Here is a 21734-nt window from a genome sequence, read left to right as displayed (position 1 = left end):
AGATGACATTATGTTACAGGCTGAAGATTTGATCACATTATTGGATTTTCATTACGTTATGATCTTTATTTTGTTTGGTTTAATTACATTATGGTGAATTATGTTTTAGCTCAATTATTATTGTGCCTTTGCGTGACATTTTGAGCAGACAGCTCTTCCACACAAAATGTCCTCAAATGACATTTGAGACAGAAAGACAGACAGAAAGAGAGGGAGAGACAGAAAGTGGCTTAAAGAGAGGGAGGGAGAGGAAGAGAAAGAGAGGGAGAGAGAGGAAGAGAAAGAGAGGGGGAGAGAGAAAGAGGCTTAAAGAGAGGGAGGGAGAGGAAGAGAAAGAGAGGGGGAGAGAGAAAGAGGCTTAAAGAGAGGGAGGGAGAGGAAGAGAAAGAGGGAGAGAGACAGAAAGTGGCTTAAAGAGAGAGAGGGAGAGGAAGAGAAAGAGAGGGGGAGAGAGAAAGAGGGAGAGAGACAGAAAGTGGCTTAAAGAGAGGGAGGGAGAGGAAGAGAAAGAGAGGGGGAGAGAGAAAGAGGGAGAGAGACAGAAAGTGGCTTAAAGAGAGAGAGGGAGAGGAAGAGAAAGAGAGGGGGAGAGAGAAAGAGGGAGAGAGACAGAAAGTGGCTTAAAGAGAGGGAGGGAGAGGAAGAGAAAGAGAGGGGGAGAGAGAAAGAGGGAGAGAGAGAAGCAACAAGTGATGATTGATGATGCCTCCAAGGGAATGAAGAAGGCGGTGATTGAGGCCATGAGGAGAGTTGACCATATCGCCACCACTACCGACTGCTGGTCTGCCAGAAGACGGAGCTTCATTGGCGTTACTGCCCATTGGATCGACCCTGATAGTCTCAAAAGATGCTCAGCAGCCCTAGCCTGTAAACAACTGAGAGGTTCACACACATTTGATGTGTTGGCAAATGCCCTGAATGACATCCATTCTGAATTCGAGATTCGGGGGAAGATTGTGAGAACAACAACAGACAATGGCTCCAACTTCATCAAAGCCTTCAAAGTTTTTGGTGAAGATGAGAACAACAATGCAGTTGGAAGTGATGGTGATGCAGCTCAATCAGAGGAGGATGAAGAGGAGAGTGAAGAAGTGGAGTTTGTTGATGTGTCAGCGCTTCTGAATGAAGATGATGCTTCCGAGTTCGAGCTCCCAAAGCACCAGCGCTGTGCTTGTCACCTACTCAACCTAATAGCTACAGTTGATGCCAGGAAAGCAACATCCAATGACGCGTACAAGAAAGTGTTCCGTTCAACATTTGGCAAGTGTGATGCTCTTTGGAACAAATGTGGAAGATCCACACTTGCAGCTGAAACTGTTGAAGATGCCTGTTCCCTCCAGTTGCTGCGCCCGAATGCTACCAGGTGGAACTCCTTGTTCATGGCAGTGGAAAGACTGCTCAGGATCCTCAAAGAAAAGGGCGAGGCAAAGGTCAGAGGCATCTGCACAGACTTAAAGGTTCCAATGTAAGTAAGAATTATGTTTTTATTTAATCATATTTGAACATAATTTCCTAAATATTTTTGTTTAAACCATGAAATGGTTAGTGTTATAAAACAGTCGTGATTTTTTTTTTGATCACAGGTTTAATCCAGCTGAACTCGCGTTCCTCGCGGAGTATGCTGCTGCCATGAAGCCGGTCGCCAAGGCAACCAACATCTTGCAAGCAGAAGTAAATACCCAGATGGGGTGGCTCCTTCCAACAATCAACCTGCTGACCGGCAAACTTGACCGTGTGAAGTTGACCTTGAAGTACTGCAAGCCTCTGGTGGATGCTCTACAGGTAACTTATTCTTGTATTTTATTTGTCTTCATCTATTTTAGCATATTTTTGGTTGTCTTAACCCTCTAATTATTTTAATTGTATTTAAATGTCCTTTCAAAATGTTTCCTTTGCACTTTGTCTGTTTTTTAATGTTTTGTGTAAAGCGTTGGAATTGCCTTGTTGCTGAAATGTGCTATACAAATATATTGCCTTGCAGGTGGGAGTAAAGAAGCGTTTTGCCCACATGTCAGGAGACCCTGAGTTGATCGCAGCTGCCATTCTTCTTCCGAAATTCCGAACATCTTGGACAAAGGATGATGCCACAATCAGACTGGGTAAGAAAACGTGTTTGAGAAACATTCTGTACATTTTGTAATATTGGCAAAAACAAACTCACAGCTCAATTATGGATGCATGTATAGTGCATAAAACGTATAGCCTCAAATTAAAACAAACTAGTACAAAACCTTAGGTTGGGGTCATGACATGTTATAAAGTTGTATTAATCCTCTCATTTATATTTTCATCCTCACTGTATTTCAGGGATGGACTACATCAGGCAGCACATGGAAGAAGAACCCCCCCTGCCGCCTGATGCCACCAGGTCCTCATCTGATGAAGATGACTTCTTCTCTGCCCTGCACTCGTCTCATGCACAAGACACCTCCAAACAACTGGATGGGTACTTGGCCTGTACAGCAGATCACATGGACTTGCTGAAATCCTTCCCAGCTGTGTGCAACCTCTCTGTGAAGCTGAACACGCCTCTACCTGCCTCAGCGGCATGTGAGAGACTCTTTAGCATCGCAGGCCTCGTCTTCAGCCCAAGGAGAGCAAGACTGAGTTCTCGCAATTTTGAAAACCAACTTCTTTTGAAGATGAACAGACATCTTTTCAGTTTCAAGTAGAGTGTGTGTGTGTGTGTGTGTGTGTGTGTGTGTGTGTGTGTGTGTGTGTGTGTGTGTGTGTGTGTGTGTGTGTGTGTCTGTCTGTCTGTCTGTCTGTCTGTCTGTCCGTCTGTCTGTCTGTCTGTCTGTCTGTCTGTCTACCTCATGACAGAGACCAGATACAGAGTGTGCGTACTACTCACCAAGGCAACCTAACGATTGTTATCCAACTGTGTTGGATTTTTTTCCTGTAAGTTCTCGAAGAGCTTAGTTTTCTTTAGGTGTCGCTACTACCAGCCTCAATTTTTAAGGTGGTGTTCATGTTCTCTGCTCATCTTAATGTTTCATCTCACACTGATTTACTGTCAGGTCCCATTCTTTGCCTTTGATGTGATAAGTAAAAAGTCCAGCTGGGCTTGTGTGTATGTGGCTGTATCACTGGCACCATAGAAATCTTAATTGCACTCAGTTATTTCTTTCATTTTCCATTGTTCAGGATTCAGGCAGCATTTAAGTGAGTAATTGTTATTTGTCTGATACAAATGTGAAATATTTACACTGCAGCAAGATAAGTCTCCAACATTCCAGTGCACAGAGTAAATGGCTTATTAGCAGTGCAGAAGAGTTGTTAGTTTTTCTCTCAGGTTTTTCTTGTGTCAACCTGTACAGTAGGCTACACAGAAGTGCAGTTATACATAGTTGTGCTGTACATTGCAAATAATTCAAAATGGCATAGATCCAGGAAAAGAAAAAAACACTTGAATAACTAAACAAATGTATAAGAAGGGAATACTTATTTATTTTTCTATTTTGTTCCTTCACATGTAGGCAAGGCATCACGTCGCCATAATACTGCCAAAGCAAACTCACAATAAAGTTCAAATTTCAGATTTATTTTACCGCTTGCTTTTTTATTTACAGAATTTACTTAAAAAAATAAATAAAAAACTCTCGTAACTGGACAAGCCCGTCTTTTATTGTCACACGAACACCACAACACATGCATGCGGCCACAACACACTCATGCTGACGGTGGCCGGTGAAAAGTGTCCTCTGCATTTAACCCATCCAGGCATGTCCTTTCCTCCGGGGGGCAGGCCAGGAGCAGTGGTCGCTTTCTCGTACAGCGCCCGGGGACCAACTTCGGATGTTGTCGTCACTGGTCGGATGACGATGACGATCTGATCTTCTGCATGTTTTTAGTGGGGGGGTTATATACGGAGGAACCCCCTGGGGGAGCACGGGGAGAACATGCAAACTCCACACAGAGAGAAAGGCCCTTACGATGAGATACCCCACCTGGGCAGTAGGCACTGAGGATATGGGGGGGAACACAACCACAGCGCCCACAGTGTCCCAGGCAAGAATCGAACTCAGGACCTTCTGACTGTGAGGCGACAGCTCTACCACTGAGCCACCGTGCCCCCTTGTACTTGTACTTGTACTTTTACTTTCAATACTTTTAAGTGCATTTAATATAAGAAAAATACTTTTGATACTTAAGTACAGAAAATAGCAGCTACTTTAAGACTTTTACTCAAGTAATATTTTAATGGGTGACTTTGACTTTTACCAAAGTCATTTTCTGGTGAAGTATCTGTATACTTTTACTTAAGTATGGTTTTCGAGTACTTCATACAACACTGAGAGCAGTAGAGAGCAGAGCAGTGGAGAGCAGAGGAGTGGAGAACAGAACACAGCAGTGGAGAGCAAAGGAGTGGACAGCAGAGGAGAGGTGTAAATCACAAGTTAATAATGGACATGAATTCTAGTATGTGTGTTGACATAATCCAAACAACTTTTTATAATCCTATTGACTTGGACACTGCCAAGGCCTGCATGTAGTGCAAAATGTACTATGAACCTGAGCTCAATAAAATAAGATACAACCATCTTACACAGACTATACGAGGGCAAACTGTTGCATTGCACTGATATAACCAGTGATACGAACTAGCTCAGTGGCCTTGTGGTCTGAGTGTCCGCCCTGAGGCTGGGAGGTTGTGAGTTCGATCCCCGGCCGAGTCATACCAAAGACTATAAAAATGGGACCCATTTGCCTCCGCTCCCCCAGGGGATGGGTCAAATGCAGAGAACAAGTTTCACACATTGCGTGACAATCAGTGGGACTTTACCTTAACCTATATTGGGGGGGGGAGTCATTGACGGCTACCATACTTTAATGAATGGTTGCTTCATGTTAATGATTAGCTTCCTATCAACAGCACATCTTGTCCTCTGGCAGCAAGTCATACGAATTGATATCAAAGGTTGTCTTTATAGTTGTTGACACCCATTCTTGCCACCTTCATAAGTGTACCTATAATGCACTATGTCTCTGAAGGGGGGGGGGGGGGGGGGGTTAGGGGGGTGTCTGGACTGTATCTGGGGGCCCCCGCCCTGCCTAGGGTTCCCACAGTAAAACCTGCCCATTTCCACCACTGGTTTGAACTACTTTTTCTGCGTAGCTTGTAGTTTCATAAACTACATTTCTCCCAGGGTAACTTTGCTGTAGTTTCAACTATTTCCATGGCGAAGTAGTTGGTAGCTACCTAAGCTATGCTTTCAAAGTAGATTCTCACACTCTCTCACACACACACACACACACACACACACACACACACACACACACACACACACACACACACACACACACACACACGGGTAAAGGGGAGAGTTGTGGGTACCCATAGAACCCGTTCTCATTCAGGGCTCTTGAGGTGAAAGGTCAAGGGAGCCCTTTGAAGATGGCCATGTCAGTTTTTCCTTTTGCAAGCTGCGTTCTAGACCTTCAGTTTGAAATACCTACAGTTTGCAAGCTGTGTTCAAAGACCTTCCATTTAAAATACCTTCAGTTTGAAATACCTACAGTTTGCAAGCTGTGTTCAAAGACCTTCCATTTAAAATACCTTCAGTTTGAAATACCTACAGTTTGCAAGCTGTGTTCAAAGACCTTCAGTTTGAAATACCTTCAGTTTGCAAGCTGTGTTCAAAGATCTTCCATTTAAAATACCTTCAGTTTGAAATACCTACAGTTTGCAAGCTGCGTTCTAGACCTTCAGTTTGAAATACCTTCAGTTTGCAAGCTGTGTTCAAAGACCTTCCATTTAAAAGACCTTCAGTTTGAAATACCTTCAGTTTGCAAGCTGTGTTCAAAGACCTTCCATTTAAAAGACCTTCAGTTTGAAATACCTACAGTTTGCAAGCTGTGTTCAAAGACCTTCAGTTTGAAATACCTTCAGTTTGCAAGCTGTGTTCAAAGATCTTCCATTTAAAAGACCTTCAGTTTGAAATACCTTCAGTTTGCAAGCTGTGTTCAAAGACCTTCAGTTTGAAATACCTTCAGTTTGAAATACGTTCAGTATGAAATACCTGCTGAAAAGCTGTGTGATGAGAGGGTTCACATTTGCAAATTGCAAATGCTCCCGCCACCCAGAGCATTTGAAGAGACAAACCATATTTGGAAATACAACTTGCTTCATCTTTGTGCTGAGGCTGGAACAGGTGAGTCAGAAGGGCAAGGTCCTCTGTAATGAGAGACAGCAGTGAAAGTGTGTCGCAGTTAGTTCAGACTGACTCCATTTTTAAGTGCAGAGCAGGAGGGACACGGCTGAAGCAGGGTGAGTATTATTACATTATTATTTTATTCAGGGATTCAAACTGGTCACCTTTAGTCATCTTTACAATCCCAAAATAGGACACTTAAGTGAATGGTTTTTGGGTGGTTTTGTGTGTCTGCCCTGGTATCTGTCACCTTTTTCTTTCATGTCCATGTTTGCACACCTGAAGTATCAGAGTCACTTGTAGTCCAGGCATTTTACGCAAATATGTGGGTCAACCTCACACTAATTGCAACAAAACCAAACTCAACTGATTTTGTATCCTCAATATGTCCTCAATGAAGGAAAAAAAGTGTTAAGGAAATGTATGAAGGGAAAGTTTTGAAAATTACCTAAATATGATGGTAGCCTATGGAAGCCTATGGAAGCCTTTTTTTTTTTATGTGCCATAAATCTCATCACTTATATCCTGTATGTGTTTTTTGCTTCAAGGAGAAAATAAAAAAATAAAAATAAAAATAAAAATAAATGTTAAAAAATAAATAAACGTTTTTGGTAGCATCATATAGGTCATTTTCAAAAATTTCCCTTCATACATTTCCTTAACACTTTTTTTCCTTCATTGAGGACATATTGAGGATACAAAATCAGTTGAGTTTGGTTTTGTTGCAATTAGTGTGAGGTCAAGTGACATTTTTACTGGACTATTGTCTGCCGTTACTGATAGGAGGGCTAGCATTCACCTCACCTGTCTGTATTTCTCTCTCTGAAGTTACGTGAACACAAAAGATGTAATAGTGAGATAATGACAGTAAAACAGAGAGAAGCTGACGTGGGCCTGTACTTCACAGAAGGCTGACATGACGCAGTTTATTATTAGTCTAATCCAGTTTTATTCAATCTTGACGCTCTAGGAGGTGTGGCCATCTGTCAGTCACATGACTCCACATAAAGAGATAAAATATATAGTTTAGTGACTTTCTGCAGGCAGCTCAGTCAGAGCAGGGTGGGAAACTGACTGCTTCATATTAGGCCTACAGAGGGCCTACTGTAACTGTAGCCTACATGGATCGACTTGCCTCCCGCAGCAGACTGCTTGTGTTGTGACCAGTGGGCAAGGCAAGAGGTTTTCCCACGAGGGCCAGGAAGTAACTCTGAAAGTTGTAATTCCTCAAATGGCCACTTGAGGCAGGGCTCAGGAGTCCCCTTGTTCCCGTTCACCCCCATGTTAAAATGCCTCTGTGTAACAGTGATTAAGCATTTTTACAGCCCGGTCCTTAACACGGTTTTGGTCTATATAGCCAATTCCACCTTTTCATAACTTTATGGGGTCATTTTTTATATAGCTCGCCTGTTGGGAGTAAAATAGATGATAGAAAAGGGGGTGATTGACAGGTCACCTGTCCAGTGATCATGTGACAGGGTGGTTTCACTACTACGTTCCACTGGGGAGCACTCTGCCCAATCAACACACAGCTTGGAGAGTTTACTTTTTTTTTAAATTAAAACCAATGAATAAAAAAAAAAAAAGGTTAAAAGAGTCCAGGCCTAGTCATTAAAATCGATCCAAGCATGAGGTGGAAGTCCTGGTCTTTAAAAGAGCCTTTGCTTGTGCTGAACCACCCAGCTCCGTCATTGGGGGGTCCATAGAGCCTGCATGTGCAAAAACACAAAATCAAAAGGTCCACCTATTGCCAACAGCACCAGCACATTCTGGAATCACATTTGAGGAGAGGTACTTATCTGAAAGAGGGGCGAGTTGCAACTTCACCTCTCTACTTTCCAACGACGCTTCCCTCTCTCTCTTACAAGGCCTGGAGGAGAACGGCACATCGGAGAGACCGGGGAGCCTCACCCCACCTGTGGGTCTCAGTAGCCTTGGTGGGGCAACATTAGGGCCTCCCAGGGCCTCCCAGGGCCTCCCCCCCCCTCTCTCCCATCCCCCGTCAGTCCTCTACAGTGCGCCCATAGGTACGCTGGGAGAGAGAGGGGCCCGAAGCCGCAACGGCTCAGTTGCCCACACCTTACCTTCACCACAGGCAGGGCCATCCTCTGCTCCCCTCTCCGCTCGCCGCTTCTCCTCTGTGTGCGCTCTGCTGTGCTCTGGCCTTTTCCCCCCTTTGTGACTGTGCTCCACAGGCTTTTAAAGTCACCCTCCTCCACATGCAGCTCGTTGATTGGCTCCTCCAGCAGCTCCAGATTGACTGTTCCAGCTGCATTCAATTGGCTTAATTGCTCACTCATTCAGCAGGAGAGACATGGCAGAAACACAACATAAAACTACAAAATCCAAACAGCTCAAAACCAATAAAGACAAAATCCAACATGCAACTAAGACAAATAATTCAAATGAATGAAAACACATCTAATAAACATGCAAAAAACAAACAAATCAAGATTAATTAAAGCAAACATATCAAATCAAATGAATCTAAATTTCTGCCATGTGACAATCGCGCAGCTTGCCGATCACGGACCAATAGCAGGCGTTGCTGCGGCTCTGGGAAACCCCCATCTAATGTGAGCTGCACAAGGGCTCAACCCATTCCCTGCCACTCTGCTGACGAAAAATCAAGATGGCGACGGCCACCACTTCAATTCATAACGGGAGCCCAAAATGAATGGGATAGCTCTGCCCATATCTTTTAGGTCAGTGGTTGTGACCCGCCTCTCATCTCTGAGGGCGGGCTGATTTCTCAGGAACCTGCTCCACTGAAATCTGTGACCACTGTGTGTGGCCACAGAGGGGCGCTGACGCACATGTTCTGCACATTTCAGCACCGGACAGTGTCCCCCGACACTACAGCCAGTTGAGGATCTGCTTGAAAATTAATGCAATTTTCTCATTCAAGATAAGTGTTGATAGAAAAAGAAAGAAAGAATGAAGCAATAAATAAAATGGTGTGTGTGTGTGTGTGTGTGTGTGTGTGTGTGTGTGTGTGTGTGTGTGTGTGTGTGTGTGTGTGTGTGTGTGTATGTGTGTGTGTGTGTGTGTGTGTGTGTGTGTGTCTGTGTGTGTGTGTGTGTGTGTGTGTGTGTGTGTGTGTGTGTCACAAGAAATAGCACGGTGGACAGTAAGAGCGGTGCGGTGGTTGGTGGTCCTTCGTTTGCCTTCGATACTGGTGACCGGAGTTCAATTCCCAGCGTTTCTAAAGGACAAACGTGAGTCAGATAAAAACAGACACATGACCAAACCATTTCCCTAACCTTAACCAAGTTGTTTTAATTGCATAATACCATTAACCCTCCCCCCCCCGAGTATAACTGGTTTACCTCTGACTGACTGAACTGTAGGCTACAAGTGAGAAAATAACTAAAGCTTACTTGTATAACACCTTTCACAGATATAAGATCACAAAGTCCAGAAGATGAGTAAGAAGGAGGAGGAAGAGGAGGGCAGAGCAGAGTCTCCAGTACCCAGCTGTCTGTCTATGAAGACTGACTGGTCTAAAAATGATCTTCTAGACTTCAGTAATGAACCTGGACCTTTAGACACAACGTAAGAGGACTGTTATACTGTAATGAGGAAATGTTATTTGATAAGCTACACTAATGTAGTGAAAACTACAGAGACCAGGAGGTCAGACCTGCCATCGTTTTGGCTGAACTCATGCACACAGAAGACATCTTGCTCCCTCAATTTATTGTTTTTCATTCCTACTAATTAATGTATGCACACCAAATAATGATGTTGCCTCAATTAAAACCTCACATCAATTATCCCAAAAAAGCAGAGTCGTTGTGTTTGATCACCTCTGAAAACATGTTGCCTTTTCTTTTGATTCGCAGAGGTCAGTACCACGAGCAGAGAGCAGAGTCTCCAGTACCCAGCTGTCTGTCTATGAAGACTGACCGGTCTAAAGGTCATCCTCCACTCTTCAGTAATGAACCTGGACCTTCAGACACAAGGTAAGAGAACTGTTATCCCATAACCCTACCTGATGGAATATGGTTCAATGAGATTGTATTCATGAAATCAAGTTAGTAGTAAAAATATGATGGAATACTGGAAAGAGAAAAATACAAGCTCATTGATATTTGAGTAGAAAAAAAGGCTATTATTTCATTCACTAAGAATAAGAATAAGATAACAATAAAATGAGATAAGTTTAAATTATCTCTGTAGATTTGGATCAATTGAGCAACAAATAATTTCAAGATATATAAAACTAAATAAAATATAAGCTACAGTGAGTGGAATTAAATATAACACAACTGACAATTGCAAACACAACAAGCATTTAATGTGTGATAAGCTGGAAACAGTTTGTCTCTATGAAACCAAATATCAAAGCCTAAAACAGCTTATTGGTTACTTAAAACAATGCCTCCTTGGTCTCATCACATCATTATTAGCTCTCACATTTTGTTCACAGTGTTAAGATACATTTATGAGTGAAATCCTACATACTGAGGTAATCATAGTTATAAACTTTGGGATCAATAGATATAACGAGAAACAGTCAATTAGGAAAGGGGAGGGGACTTAAACGACGGCCAATCAACCGGAAAGCCTCTCCTGAGTCAAACAAGTCATCACTCATGTGAATGTGAGTTTGGATCAACACATACAGATGATGAAAACCAGCTTGGTAAAATGTGTAGAAATGTCTGCAACAGATGACAGACTGACCTGTTCTACCACTAGAACATAACCAGGCCAAGAAACATGAATGAAAAGTATGTACAATATGAACATATAAATATATACAGTATAAAAACAAAGGAAAACATATAAACACTAGAGGGCACTCTGTAGAATGCATACCTCCACCAACCTTTCTACAGAGTTTTGTGATGTTACGTGAATCCATTTGAAATGTAGGTGCCTTTTTGTGATTGACCACACCCCCTTTTTGCCAGTGGGCGTGCAAAGTACATGTACATGCATAATCTATGATAATAATCAAAACATAATAAATAATCGAAATAATCGAAACAAATAAAATAGAAATCAACAAATAAAGACAATAGTAGAATATGAGAACAAAACATGAATTTGAAGTCACTAGAACTAATGATAATTTATGTATCAAACATTTGTGTTTCCAGAGGTCAATACCACAGGCAGAGAGCAGAGTCTCCAGTACCCAGCTGTCTGTCTATGAAGAGTGACTGGTCTAAAGAGAATCCTCCATGGTTCAGTAATGAACCTGGACCTTCAGACACAAGGTAAGAGGACTGTTATACTGTAATGAAGAAATGTTATTTGATAACCTACATGATTGCACTGAAAACTACAGAGACAAGGAGTGACCATAGGGAAGAAAAACACGTTTTATGGAGGACAAGATATACAGTATATTTCACTTCCTGGATGTAGGTCAGACCTGCCGCCCGTCAGTTTGGCTGGATTCATGCACACAGAAGACATTTTATTCCCTAAATATTTAGTTTTTCATTCCTCCAAATTCATAATGTGTGCACACAAACTAATTATACAATTAAAACTTCACATCAATTATCCCAAAAACCAGAGTTGTTGTGTTTGATCACCTCTGAAAACATGTTGCCTTTTCTTTTGATTTACAGAGGTCAGTACCACAGGCAGAGAGCAGAGTCTCCAGTACCCAGCTATCTGTCTATGAAGACTGACCAGTCTAAAGGTCATCCTCCACTCTTCAGTAATGAACCTGGACCTTCAGACACAAGGTAAGAGAACTGTTATCCCATAAGCCTACCTGATGGAATATGGTTCAATGAGATTGTATTCATGAAATCAAGTTAGTAGTAAAAATATGATGGAATACTGGAAAGAGAAAAATACAAGCTCATTGATATTTGAGTAGAAAAAAAGGCTATTATTTCATTCACTAAGAATAACAATAAGATAACAATAAAATGAGACAAGTTTAAATTATCTCTGTAGATTTGGATCAATTGAGCAACAAATAATTTCAAGATATATAAAACTAAATAAAATATAAGCTACAGTGAGTGGAATTAAATATAACACAACTGACAATTGCAAACACAACAAGCATTTAATGTGTGATAAGCTGGAAACTGTTTGTCTCTATGAAACCAAATATCAAAGCCTAAAACAGCTTATTGGTTACTTAAAACAATGCCTCCTTGGTCTCATCACATCATTATTAGCTCTCACATTTTTTCCACACAGTGTTAAGATACATTTATGAGTGAAATCCTACATACTGAGGTCATCATAGTTATACACTTTGGGATCAATAGATATAACGAGAAACAGTCAATTAGGAAAGGGGGGGGGGGACTTAAACGACACGGCCAATCAACCGGAAAGCCTCTCCTGAGTCAAACAAGTCATCACTCATGTGAATGTGAGTTTGGATCAACACATACAGATGATGAAAACCAGCTTGGTAAAATGTGTAGAAATGTCTGCAACAGATGACAGACTGACCTGTTCTACCACTAGAACATAACAAGGCCAAGAAACATGAATGAAAAGTATGTACAATATGAAAGTATAAATATATACAGTATAAAAACAAAGGAAAACATATAAACACTAGAGGGCACTCTGTAGAATGCATACCTCCACCAACCTTTCTACAGAGTTTTGTGATGTTACGTGAATCCATTTGAAATGTAGGTGCCTTTTTGTGATTGGCCACACCCCCTTTTTGCCAGTGGGTGTGCAAAGTACATGTACATGCATAATCTATGATAATAATCTAAACATAAGAAATAATCGAAATAATCGAAACAAATAAAATAGAAATCAACAAATGAAGACAATAGTAGAATATGAGAACAAAACATGAATTTGAAGTCACTAGAACTAATGATAATTTATGTATCAAACATTTGTGTTTCCAGAGGTCAGTACCACAGGCAGAGAGCAGAGTCTCCAGTACCCAGCTGTCTGTCTATGAAGAGTGACTGGTCTAAAGAGAATCCTCCATGGTTCAGTAATGAACCTGGACCTTCAGACACAAGGTAAGAGGACTGTTATACTGTAATGAAGAAATGTTATTTGATAACCTACATGATTGCACTGAAAACTACAGAGACAAGGAGTGACCATAGGGAGAAAAAACACATTTTATGGAGGACAAGATATACAGTATATTTCACTTCCTGGATGTAGGTCAGACCTGCCGTCAGTTTCGCTCGATTCATGCACACAGAAGACATTTTATTCCATACATTTTTTGTTTTTCATTCCTCCAAATTCATAATTTGTGCACACAAACTAATTATACAATTAAAACTTCACATCAATTATCCCAAAAACCAGAGTCGTTGTGTTTGATCACCTCTGAAAACATGTTGCCTTTTCTTTTGATTTACAGAGGTCAGTACCACGAGCAGAGAGCAGAGTCTCCAGTACCCAGCTGTCTGTCTATGAAGAGTGACCGGTCTAAAGACAATCCTCCACTCTTCAGTAATGAACCTGGACCTTCAGACACAAGGTAAGAGGACTGTTATACTGGGAGCCTACCTGATAAAAGTAAGCGAGTAAAGTGAGTAAGCTTGATGAAGGGAAAATGTTCTGTTGTGTCATTTAGGATAGTTTCCTTCACTGTTGCATCACACTATGAAAGGACTGTGTTCATGAAGCAAATCTCTGCCCCAGTGTTTTCTTACATATATTTTTAAATATTAAAAAATAATATGATGATGTTTGGAACTATGGCACTTGGCACTTTCATGTCTGTCTACTGTCTATTGTCTGAGCCTTTTTAAAATTGAGTGACTCTCCCTGCAACCAAATCTACCTATGGGTACACATAAAGTAACCTTGACTTTGACCTTGACTTAGAGATGGGACTGATCCAATGGCGTGCCGATACTGACGTAATTCACAAATCTGATATCAGACTGACGTTGTTGACCCTTAGTCCCGCCCTTCTCCCCGAGTTGCTCAAATTCCCTCATCCTGCTAGCCCCGCCTTAAAAGCCACAACAGCTCACTACTGGCCACACGCATAAGACACGCCCACAAGAAATGGTTTAAACACCAAAAGCTCCCATCATTGTTGAAAAGCCCATTTTCATTCATATGGTGTTTGTGTTTGACACTGTTTGTGTTTGACATGTAAACACAGACAGTGGTTGATACTGTAGATGTAATGTAATGGAACTCTGCCATCGTATCTACCCTAACTGCTGTGATCAATCTCTGTGCCCTGCTAACACTATCTGTAGTCAGAGGTTATCAAGAATGGTACTTATTTATTTACTAATGACTGACAGACACTGTCTGTGTTCTGTAACAAATGTGTTGTTACAGTGTTGATGTAATAGGACTGTGTGTTGTTTGTATTGAGCTGAACATTCATTAATGATAATTACATATGAAACAAACCAGAAAAACTGTTACAATGTTGCATTCATCCATGATCACCACAGTGACATTTATCCATGATGGGTATGCAATGTTGAGTCCACTGATTAAACTACAACTATGACAACAGATACATGTGAAAATAAACTTTACATGTGATGGCAGCACCATGCTGTCTGAGCATCTATAAAGATAGTCTGGGCAAAATATTTTAATAGTTTTACAATTTGAACAAAAAATTGTTCAAACTTTTGTTCAATTTTGTTTGTTAGATCTTCATCTGATCAGGGATAATAAATTGCCTTTATCCCCACAGAATGAGGAAGAGGAGTCTAGGTGTTGTGAAGCAGCAGCTGTCCTGCTGTGCATTGTGTCATTGGGTCCTGAGGGATCCAGTCTCTACCAGCTGTGGACACAGGTTCTGCAGACAGTGCATCACCTCATACTGGGCCCAGTCCGGTTCATCAGGAGACTCCGCCTGTCCCCAGTGTGGAAAAAGGTCCAGAACAAGATCTGGACTGCAGACACCCAGTCAAACCAGCATTGCACAATGTAAGACTGGGGTTCTGTCTACTGTTGTCACCATTTCTAAAACCAGGAAACAACAGCATATCTGTTAAACACTTGTTTACTCTTTCTTCTCTTCCAGCGGACAGCGTTTTGCAGGAGGTTTTAGACGTTCATAAGATCAGTCTGATAATGAGATGTGACTTTGTGACAGAAGGAACAGATGAAGCAGGAATTGGAACTCCCCTCAATAGGATCTACACTGCACTCTACATCACAGTGGGACAGAGTGAAGAGGTTAATACCCAACATGAGGTGTGGCAGCTGGAGACAGCATCCAAGATGGAGACTCTCCATGACACTCCGATCAAGTGCCATGACATCTTTAACCCCTTACCTGATCAAGAGACACACATCAGAGTAGTTCTTACGAATGGTGTTGCTGGAATTGGAAAAACCTTCTCAGTGAAGAAGTTCACTCTGGACTGGGCAGAGGGCTTGGAAAATCAAGACGTCATTCTTGTGATTCTGCTTTCGTTCCGGGAGCTGAACTTGATCAGAGATGAGCGGTACAGTCTTCTCATGCTGCTCCATGTTTTCCATCCAACCTTACAGAGGGTCACAGCAGAGAAGCTCTCTGTCTGTAAAGTTGTGTTCATCTTTGATGGCCTGGATGAAAGCAGACTTCCATTGGATTTCCACAACAATGAGGTTGTGTCTGATGTCACACAGGTATCATCAGTAGATGTGCTGTTGACAAACCTCATCAAGGGGAATCTGCTTCCCTTGGCTCTCCTCTGGATAACTTCCAGACCTGCAGCAGCCAATCAGATCCCTCCTACATGTGTAGACAGGGTGACAGAAGTACGAGGCTTCACTGACCTCCAGAAGGAGGAGTACTTCAGGAAGAGATCCACTGATGAGGAACTGTCCAGCAGAATCATCTCACACATCAAGGCATCCAGGACCATCCACATCATGTGCCACATCCCAGTCTTCTGTTGGATCACTGGTACAGTTCTGGAGCACATGTTGACTACAGACCAGAGAGGAGAGCTGCCCAAGACCCTGACTGAGATGTACTCACACTTCCTGCTGGTTCAGACAGAGAGGAAGAAGCAGAAGTATGATGAGAGCCATGAGATGAGTCAACAGCAGCTCATGGAGACTGACAGGGAAGTTCTTCTGAAGCTGGGGAAGCTGGCGTTTGAAAATCTGGAGACGGGCAACCTCCTGTTCTACCAAGAAGACCTGGAGGAGTGTGGTCTTGATGTCAGAGAGGCTTTGGTGTTCTCAGGAGTGTGCACAGAGATCTTCAAACGAGAGTGTGTGCTCTTCCAGAAGACGGTCTACTGCTTTGTTCATCTGAGCATCCAGGAGTTTCTCGCTGCAGTCTACATGTTCCACTGTTACACAAACAGGGATAAGAATGTACTGAGCACATTCCTGGGAAAAGTCTGGGATAGAAGTGATCACTCGTTGGATGTCTTCCTGAAGAAATCCATGCTCAAAGCCCTGAAGAGTAAAAATGGCCACCTGGACCTCTTTGTCCGCTTCCTTCATGGCCTCTCACTCGAGTCCAGCCAGAGTCTCTTAGGAGGCCTACTAGGTCACACAGAGAGAAGTCCAGACAGCATCAAGAAAGCCATCAGCAACCTGAAGAAGATGGACACCTCCAATACGTCTCCAGACAGAAGCATCAACATCTTCCACTGTTTGATGGAGATGAATGACCACTCAATACATCAGCAGATCCAAGACTTCCTGAAGTCAGAGAACAAGTCAAAGAAGAAACTCTCTAAGACCCACTGCTCAGCTCTGGCGTACATGCTGCAGATGTCAGAGGAGGTTCTGGATGTGTTGGACCTGAAGGCCTACAACACATCAAACGAGGGACGAAGCAGACTGATCCCAGCTGTGAGGAACTGCAGAGAGGCTCGGTTAGTCCTGATCTGAATTCTAACAGATTCTAACCTCCGCTGCGCGTCGGGCTCAATCATTCACCTGACGGTCATTATTTCCCCAGTAATCAGCGGCTCACTATACCTTATCCCTTACATATATACTTTTGACAGAATTGCTTGTAATTGCATTCTGCTATGCTTTGCTTTGTGATATTACACATTCAGCACTTTTTGAAAAATTTCTAATTCTACAATACAATTTATTGTCACTTTTTCTCTAATTATTATTACTAAGTATTATTGTTATTATTTGTATTAGAAGTAGTAGTATGCTGTGTCCGTTTTGATGTGGGCTTAGTCTCAGCTCTGCTTTCATAGAACTAATCTTACATTAAATCTGTGATCACAGACTTTCTGACTGTGGACTCTCAGAGACTCACTGTGAAGTCCTGGCATCAGCTCTGAAGTCCAACCCCTCCCATCTGAGAGAGCTGGACCTGAGTAAGAACCAGCTGCAAGATTCAGGTGTGAAGCTTCTGTCTGCTGGACTGGAGAGTCCACACTGTCGACTGGAGACTCTCAGGTAAGATTTTAATTGACAGTTTTTCTCAGTTGATTTGACACATTTCTCTGCTTTCAATACAGTGCCTCTCAGGTCAGAATTCCTGACTCTGTAAAGGTTGACTGCAAGTTTTACAGAGAGCAGTAGTAGCTAAAGAGTCTGATTTATAATATATGTATGTAGTGCAGTGGTGGCTGGTGAGCTTGGAAACAGGGGAGGACGCTAGTGCGGCGACCGAAAATTTGGGCGTTTTTTTTCTTCTCGTGTGCGCGCGTGTTACTCCACTTTTATTTTTTTATATATATTTTATCTGCAGTTTTAACAACATACAAAACAAACAAGCTCAGACACATTTATTTTCTGTCGATAGCAAACACTGCAACAGGAAGTGAGCTGGGGTTCAATTTAGAATGTTTTTGTTGTCAAGTTAAAACCATCTTACTTGAAAGTAAAGTCCATTCTTCTGTCTGTCTGTGCGCCAAACATGTCTATGGTCTTTTCATACCACTGAGGATTCTGTCTAAGAGATTTTAGAATCTTCCTCTCAATTGCAAGGATTGCCAAGCTCCTTAGTCGTTCCTGTCCCATTCTGTTCCTTGTGTAAGTTTTCAGTCTTTTCAGACAAGAGACACTCCGTTCAGCTCCAGCAGATGTAACACCGATTGTGGCAATGAGAGACATAAGTCTGTACAATTCAGGCAATGCATCACAGAGATCACTGACTTTCATTGACTGTAATGAATCACAAAGTTTAACCTTGCCACCATGGATCTCCTTGCTCATGTTAAGGAGCCCTAAACTAACACAAATTACACCACGCACCCCCATATAGATAAGATTTTGTTCCAGGGTCCCCCATCTGATAAGAGTTTTGCTAGATGTTTTATCACAGACATTATATGAAACCCATGACCAAAATAGTCATACATTCTGTGATTGTGTTACTTATGGATTGAATTATAGTGAAAATAGATTAATCCCCCCTTTTTGCTGGGGACCCCACTTTGAAAACCACTAGCTTAGGCTACAACTGTTGCCAGAAGGTGAATTTTCACACATTTTCAATGCAGATTGAGGACAAATAAGAGGGATGTCCTCTGGTGCATTTTAACGTTAGGCCCACCCATGAGAAAGTTGAAGTGGGAATAATTTCTGGCTGAGCAAATGCACCTCAAAATAAAGTAAGATATTTAGGCTACAGTTAGTCTGTCAGTAAAAGGTTTGATGGATGAACAAATCAATCAAAAACACTTCACTACGTCCAACATAGGCTACAAGTTTAGTTTCATTCCATTGAATTTGGCAGCGCTGAACGAAACATGGAACGGAACGAAACATGCAAATTGCATGTTTTGCATGTTTCGTTGCGTTCCATGTTTGGTTCCGCGCTGCCAAATTCAGTTAAAAAATGTGCGAGTTTAAGATCGCCATTGTATTAGGAAATGGCGGGCTATTCAGCATAAAACAATATAATAGCGCTGCTTGGTGGACGCCGAATTTAGTAGAAGACCTGGATAACTCGAACTTAATTGACTTATGCCTACCCCACACTACAGGATTTTCAAATCCTTGAAGATTATAAAAATCTTGAGAGCCCACACACTACAGGACAGAGAGAGCCGATTTTTTAACATTTCAATCTTGGGACACACACACAATCACGTCTGTTCAAACGCAACCCCACACACTAGAAGATTATGCCGAAGATTCACCTTGGATAACTTTTAAAATGCCTATTCAGTGTGCGCACCGGGTGTAGTAGTGTCATTTCGTTTTCTAAACAAATTTTATTTTTTGTTTTTATAATGCATTTGCACTGAAAGGATTTGTTTAACTAATATTTGCGCGGACAGCCGCGTCCATTCGGGGTGTAGGCCTACTGTGCACGGCCAGGCGAAAACCGTCTGCACAGGTGTCTTGTGGAGGCTGCTGATTTGACTCACTTTTCCGTGCGGGAACTCGCCGATGCGGGAAGCTGAGACCTAAGCGCTTGTTGTAGGCTACATGCTTTGCAGTATAGCATTTAGTTTTCCGTCCCGTTCAAAGACGCACGGGTATTTCACCTCGATGACAATTTCCTCGTTCTTTGTTTCTGTGCGGGGCTGCGGGCGAACGCGGACCAGATTATTTTGCGAAAAACTGTAATGGAAACGCAGCTACTACTGGCTCTCTGCTCAAGATGCAATCGCCTGTCGGGTTGTAAATATCTAACATGTTAGATATGCCCGATTCACAATCGGGAAGAGGCAGTCTTCCCGATTGTGAATCTTTGAACCCCACACACTACAGGATCATTTGGGAAGATTATCTGCCCGACGCGCTTCAAATCGGGAGCACCCCCGAGAAAATCGGGAAGGGGGAATCTTGGCCATAATCTTGCAAATTATCCTGTAGTGTGGGGTAGGCATTACTTGCATATCCAATGCTGTCACAGCTGTCTGTAGTCGGTGCGCCATGCAGCCGATGAGGTTGCAGCAGTATCCCAGTGTTTGCTACCTCGGGAGCTTCCGTGTACCCGCTGCAGTCTCTCTAAACTCGTTGCAGAAAATCGTGTTCGGGCGCTCATGCAACGGCTTGTGAGCTAACTTAATGTTTGATAATAAAAAACATAGGGAAAGGGGAAAGTATAGGTGCTACTGTCTGTAAATCTATCTATTAATCTGTCAGGTTGTCACAGCGTGGAGGTCATCATTTCCTAGTTCCTACTGACAACGGAGCTAGATTCAACAAGATTTTCAGACGTATTCAGCATTGGACAATACAATGTCAATCAAAGCAATCTATCCAACAACAACCAATTAGGTTTCACCTGGTTTAACAGGCTAAGGGCGTGCTCCCTTCCAGCTCAATCTGATTAGTTGGAAAACACATCACTCTCACGTGTTCTCTGTGAATTGCAAGTGGTTTCAACCAATCTTTTTTTTTCATTAGATAAATTACCAAATAAATAAACGCCCACAGGGCGAATGTTTTTTTAATCCCCTCCCCCATGCTGGGACCAGGGCCAGAGTGACTCATCAGTGTCACTGTTGTTGTTGATTGCTGCACCTCTCTCTATTCCTGTCTCAAACCTCATGCTTTGATATCTTATTTAGATTGATGCACCTCTCTCTATTCCTGTCTCAAACCTCATGCTTTGATATCTTATTTAGATTGATGCACCTCTCTCTATTCCTGTCTCAAACCTCATGCTTTGATATCTTATTTAGATTGCTGCACCTCTCTATATTCCTGTCTCAAACCTCATGCTTTGATATCTTATTTAGATTGCTGCACCTCTCTCTATTACTGTCTCAGACCTCATGCTTTGATATCTTATTTAGATTGATGCACCTCTCTATATTCCTGTCTCAAACCTCATGCTTTGATATCTTATTTAGATTGCTGCACCTCTCTCTATTACTGTCTCAGACCTCATGCTTTGATATCTTATTTAGATTGCTGCACCTCTCTCTATTCCTGTCTCAAACCTCATGCTTTGATATCTTATTTAGATTGCTGCACCTCTCTCTATTACTGTCTCAAACCTCATGCTTTGATATCTTATTTAGATTGCTGCACCTCTCTCTATTCCTGTCTCAAACCTCATGCTTTGATATCTTATTTAGATTGCTGCACCTCTCTCTATTCCTGTCTCAAACCTCATGCTTTGATATCTTATTTAGATTGATGCTCCTCTCTCTATTACTGTCTCAGACCTCATGCTTTGATATCTTATTTAGATTGCTGCACCTCTCTCTATTCCTGTCTCAAACCTCATGCTTTGATATCTTATTTAGATTGCTGCACCTCTCTCTATTCCTGTCTCAAACCTCATGCTTTGATATCTTATTTAGATTGCTGCACCTCTCTCTATTCCTGTCTCAAACCTCATGCTTTGATATCTTATTTAGATTGCTGCACCTCTCTCTATTCCTGTCTCAAACCTCATGCTTTGATATCTTATTTAGATTGCTGCATCTCTCTCTATTCTTGTCTCAAACCTCATGCTTTGATAACTTATTTAGATTGCTGCACCTCTCTATATTTGCATTCATTAATAATCTGTTTACATAAGTTGTGTGACTGAAATGATCAAATAATAATATTTCCTTATCTTTTCATATCCATTAAGGCTGAGTGGCTGTATGCTGTCAGAGAGAAGCTGTGAAGCTCTGGCCTCCGTTCTCAGCTCAGTTCTCAGCTCCCAGTCCTCCAGTCTGAGAGAGCTGGACCTGAGTAAGAATGACGTACAGGACTCTGGAATGAAGCTTCTCTCTACTGGACTAGAGAGTCCAC

At 42.1% G+C, this 21734-nt stretch overlaps 1 protein-coding gene across 1 annotated transcript in view; it reads left to right on the top strand.

Moving 5' to 3' along the window:
* Positions 1-692: 692 nt before the first annotated feature.
* Positions 693-21734, top strand: part of LOC310800030 (uncharacterized protein) — a gene marked incomplete at both ends in the record, with an annotated part of 25601 nt that continues 4559 nt past the window's right edge. The window contains 11 exons of the mRNA XM_083662625.1: positions 693-1465; positions 1584-1782; positions 1982-2099; positions 2308-2446; positions 11264-11383; positions 13013-13132; positions 13489-13608; positions 14800-15014; positions 15133-16930; positions 17304-17477; positions 21571-21734. The exon at positions 21571-21734 is cut by the window's right edge and continues 22 nt beyond it. Of these exons, the coding sequence (XP_083518751.1) occupies positions 693-1465; positions 1584-1782; positions 1982-2099; positions 2308-2446; positions 11264-11383; positions 13013-13132; positions 13489-13608; positions 14800-15014; positions 15133-16930; positions 17304-17477; positions 21571-21734 (3940 nt within the window). The remainder of the gene's footprint in view (positions 1466-1583; positions 1783-1981; positions 2100-2307; positions 2447-11263; positions 11384-13012; positions 13133-13488; positions 13609-14799; positions 15015-15132; positions 16931-17303; positions 17478-21570) is intronic.

This window comes from Poromitra crassiceps (genome assembly GCF_964638095.1).
Source record: "Poromitra crassiceps genome assembly, chromosome: 29".
NCBI classification, from domain to species: Eukaryota; Metazoa; Chordata; class Actinopteri; order Beryciformes; family Melamphaidae; genus Poromitra; species Poromitra crassiceps.
The sequence above is the reverse complement of the archived record's forward strand: the minus strand, read 5'-3'. Positions and strand labels throughout refer to the sequence as shown.